The sequence below is a fragment of the Hibiscus syriacus genome, unplaced genomic scaffold (assembly GCF_006381635.1).
Source record: "Hibiscus syriacus cultivar Baekdansim isolate YM2019G1 unplaced genomic scaffold, ASM638163v2 tig00110377_pilon, whole genome shotgun sequence".
Taxonomy (NCBI): Eukaryota; Viridiplantae; Streptophyta; class Magnoliopsida; order Malvales; family Malvaceae; genus Hibiscus; species Hibiscus syriacus.
In genome coordinates this window covers 679,174-683,858 of record NW_024062711.1, presented here as the reverse complement: position 1 = coordinate 683,858, position 4,685 = coordinate 679,174, and the positions used below count along the sequence as shown (strand labels likewise).

Sequence of the window (4,685 nt, the reverse complement as noted above, 5' to 3'; positions counted from 1 at the left end):
GGTCTTTAGTTTTTGTTGTTAATCTTTGATTTGTTGTTGTTGAAAAGAATGGTTAGATATGATTCACATGTGCTATCAACTGAACCCCTTATATCTGTCTGTCCTAAGCCAGCACATGCGAATGCCTGATGTTTGTTCCTTTAGATTTAAGCTTGAGATCATTGTTTGGGGGAGCATCAGTTTCATGGCATTTGGCAAATTGGGTGTCAGAGGTTCCACACATCCACATGCCTTCGTGGGGTTCTTAGGATTAGTATTATTATTATCCACTCTGCCATCCTAAATTGTATTCTGCTCTCCATGTATCCTCTGACTATACAAGTCATATCCCAAAGGTTCAATGGTAAATCAAAATAGAGATAATTCATTACGTTACACCTCCACATGTTTTTGGTTCCCAATGTCTCTCTCACACAGAATTATTGAGAAACAAGTTTGAATGGTACTGTAGATGTTTAAGGATTCATTACTATATCAAAATTGCTTCAATAATTACCAAACTTGAGTAAGTCCATTATGAATGTACTTTTTTTTATATAAAAAAGATCATTTATTTTAAAATATCATACTCACGAGTCTCGGCCAAAGACATTTTAAGAGACAACGGAGAAGTGTAAAATTGCAGTGCCCAATAAGGTATGCATTTCAATTATCACACAGAGTGAATGAAATACTTACATGCCTTGCATGTTAATGAAAACGAACATAAGAAACAATAGAATTTGAGCAACCTAGAGCTTCACCTGTAAACAAAAAGTTCAATCCACAATGTATACAAAAATAATATGCTTTGAACACACCAAAATGCTAATCATGGTGATCCTTGGTCCTGAAATCTCTATTTACCTTGTGATCGGGAAAACTTCCTTGTCACTAATGAATCTAGACTAGATGTAGGAACATCGAGGCTTTATTGATGTTCATTTGGAAAACTGTTTCTCGTGGCTCATACGGGTATCGTCTTCAAGGCAGATGAAATCGGCATGCCTAAAAATCCTATGAACACGCTTACGAAGTAAGTGAGAGGAATTGTACTAGCAAATGTTCTCAAGAATTCAATAATGATGACTAGGAAGATCGCAGTGCAACCGAGGACAGCCACGAAAACGTAGTTATCTAATATACCCTTGAAAACATTTCTTTCCTCCATGTTACGTGAGCTGATCTCGTTGAAAACCTGTGGAAATTATGGAGCATACTTCGTAAGGTAAATTCATAGACACATAGAAGTTCAAATTTCCTGTGCATAACAGAGTATAGCTATTGAAGACAGATGGAGAGTATCAAGAAGCTCATAATAGAAGGCTACCTGACAGAAGACAAGTGAATTGAAAATAAGCGTGTTCAATGTCAGGACAGAATCAGGGCCGTCGAAACTAAACGTTGCTTTTCCTTTCACCTGAAGATACCATATATCCATAAACTGATAAAAGGATTGCCCTAAGATATTCTTCCACGTCGTATTACAGATAAAATTTCCGTTCTTTCCAACTGGTGAACGCTTCATTAGCTCATCAGTTGGAGGCTCAGTTGCCAGCGCTAGTACTCCCAGAGTATCCATAATCATGTTGACCCACAATAGCTGAACAGATGTGAGAGGAGCGCTCCCTGCAAAATGATTTGGCGCAAAAAGCATAGGCAAATATGACAACATTATATTCATTTGCAATGAAAGCTACAACATAAGTATAAAATAGTTGTAGACAAAACGTATCCCCTTCTTACCAGTCAAACATGCCGAGGAGAAGTTAACAATCAGTGCGACGATGTTGACTGTCAGTTGAAACTGTACAAATTTTTATGTATACCGAACGACCCCATTTGGCTACTGTCACAATTGTTGAGAAATTGTCATCCAGAATTATGACATCAGTACTCTCTTTAGCCACCTGGAATTGAGAATTGAGATTAGTTGAATCTTGATACAGTTAAATATCACATTTCTTTATATATTTAAGAAAAAAATACTAGCATGTAATAGGGACAGCCATTATTACAACGCTCCAGCATCAAGTGCATGAAAAGTGGTTGTACTCTTCCATAATCAGTTTGCATATATCGCATCAAAACTAATCATAAAGGATTCCCTCTACTTAGGGGGCCGTTTCTCAAGCCCTTCTTCTGTTCTCAAGTCTATGTCCCTTCTTTTATATCATACTGAAGCTAGCACTCCATTGAGAAAATGCATCACAATCGGACTCATTCTGTATAAAATCATTTGATTGTGACAAGATGCATGCAGAGTACAAAAATAATAACGAATTGATTACCTCAGTTCCAGCAATGCCCATTGCTCGTCCAATATCTGCTTCATGCAGAGCTGGAGCACCATTTGTTCCGTCACCAGTCACAACAACAACTTCATCAAATGTACTTCGCAATTGCCTTACCAGAGTATGTTTGTCCATGGGAGAGGATCGAGCCATCACCTGCAAAAAGAAAGGAAATGTAGGTGTGAATCACATAATTATTTTAAAATTAATTATTTAATTAAAAAATGATTATCACACTTTGACGACTCCATTGGGGATTATTTGAGAGTCAGACCTTACTCGATTATATGTTGTCTGAATACTTGGATTTTTATAAATTTGAATATGTACTTGAATTATGATCTTTTTAATTTTAATTTTCATATTCATGCATCATTTTTTAATTCTTGTAAATAGTTGTACTGATGTTTGATTTCTTTGTTTTCAGATTTGTTAAGAAAACAAATATCCCTAACGTTTGACACTGTATGCAAATTTGTCCCTATTGTTTTTTTGGAACATTTGACCCCAAAACTTTTTATTTTGATTCAAAAGTCACTCCGTTGGATTGAAACCGTTAGTCAACTGACAGCCAATGCCTCCAGCTGACTAAACAAGCACATGTGGACACAAATGGTGATTTGGTGTGTCCACGTCACTAAAGTATGCTGACGTAGAATTGACAAGTCAAATTATATTTTTTGTTAAAAATCAATATTTTTATCAAATACGTGTCACTCTCCTATTAGTGTAGATTTAGAGGAATAAAGGAAAACCCATTTTGCGTGGAAGGGGACTCGAACCTGGGGCAAGGGCGTGAAATGGTATGTCTCTTACCACTAAGCCAAATGGACTACTCAGTTTTATAATGAAATAAAACCTTATTTAACCCATAATTTATTTTCAAATTAATTAAAAAAATAAAACACGTGCATTATATATCACAGGAAGATGAAAAGGGGGAGACCCGGTTATTCCCAAAATATTAGGGTTTAAAAATCCCAATATTTCAAATCATTTCTCCTATCAAATTCTTCATTTTCCTTCAACCAACAGCTTCCAACCGATTACACAATCGCATATTTCAAAGGTGAGTTGATTTTCTTGAATCGAATCATTAATTATTTCCTCAAATTTAAATGGGTTTTCGACTAAGTTTTGTTAAATGTTTTGAGTTTGTACGGGTTTCGAATGAGTTTTGTAGATTGTATGAATGGGTTGTTTATAACCCTTGAACATTGTTGCATACTTTTGATCAAAAATGATTTATTCTGTGGGGTTGTGTTTTACAAATAATTTTTTTTTATTTGGTTTAGTTTGAAATTAACATTGTTTTGTGAATTCATTTAATTTAATAATTAATATTGTTTGTATGTTTTCGATTTTAGTAGAATTTGTGTAATAAACATGTTCGAATCTCCAACCATTGTTAGTTCTTCCTGACGATATTTCGTGTACGATGGTAAACAAAAACAATGTTATTGCAATAAAGTAGTACCTAGGGAAATTTTATGGACCGATTTAAACCCAGTAAGAAGGTATTACGGTTGCTTAAATTTTCCGGTAAGAATATGTTTATAATGACCTTGTATTAGTTAGCTTGAGATAAAGAATGCATGTATGATAAAGTGTTATTGCATATATCGATTGATAATGGAATATGTTTTCCCCTTATTGTAGCACTGTTGTAGGTATTTTGAATGGTATGATGGTAGCATGCCAGAGCGAGCAAATTACTTACTACGATAATTACGTGATAGTGAGCGAAATTTAACAAAAGAGAATGCAAGACATAGAAGACAGATTACAAGTTGTTCCTTTACTTCTACTACTCAAATGAATAGTGTGTTGTTGGAAAAAAGTGAAAGTGAAAGTGTTCAAAACAAAGTGAAAGAGATTGAAAGTGTGCAAAGTGAAGACAATGACAATAAATTAAAGCGAAAGATTAAGAGCTTGAAGGAAAAATCTAAAACAATGAAGAAAGACAAAGAATTTTATAAGACAATGTGTATTTGCTCAATGTTGTGTGTCATATGTATCTTTGTGGTAAGTTTACTTGCAATAGCACTTTCGGTGTTATGTTAAAGATTAAGTGTTTATGTATGTCTATTATTAAGTGTTTAACTGTTACTTATTAAGAAAAAATGACTAAGTTTAGTGTTTTCTATACATTAATGTATTTTATAATTCATAAGAAAACAAATACTGATAATTAATAAGTTAACCCGTAATTAACTTGTTTCATCAATAAAATGATTAACAGCATTTGTAATGTCTAAAATAACATATTCATATGAGATTTTTATCCCTCTCTTAGCATCTCACTCAAAAATTTATCCTGTACTAAAAAGGTATTTCATATCAAGTTAGGCAGATATTTTCCATACACAAAAAACAGCACAACCCAAACTATACCCTAAGAAAAAACAACAC

General features: G+C 34.0%; 1 protein-coding gene across 1 annotated transcript; it reads right to left on the bottom strand.

Annotated features, from left to right (window-relative positions):
- Positions 1-931: 931 nt before the first annotated feature.
- On the bottom strand, positions 932-1,639 carry LOC120121634 (calcium-transporting ATPase 2, plasma membrane-type-like). The gene is made up of 2 exons (XM_039140951.1): positions 1,310-1,639; positions 932-1,177 (listed from the first exon to the last, which is right to left on the bottom strand). The coding sequence occupies exons 1-2, from the start codon at positions 1,634-1,636 to the stop codon at positions 947-949; spliced, it is 558 nt and encodes a 185-aa protein (XP_038996882.1). The 5' UTR covers positions 1,637-1,639; the 3' UTR covers positions 932-946.
- Between the last annotated feature and the right edge of the window lie 3,046 nt (positions 1,640-4,685).

Coding starts and splice junctions, on each gene's coding strand:
- LOC120121634 (XM_039140951.1), bottom strand. CDS start 1,636: ATGCTTTTTGCGCCAAATCATTTTGCAGGGAGCGCTCCTCTCACATCT. Junction 1,178..1,309: donor ATTCACTTGTCTTCTGTCAG/GTAGCCTTCTAT, acceptor TAATTTCCACAG/GTTTTCAACGAGATCAGCTC.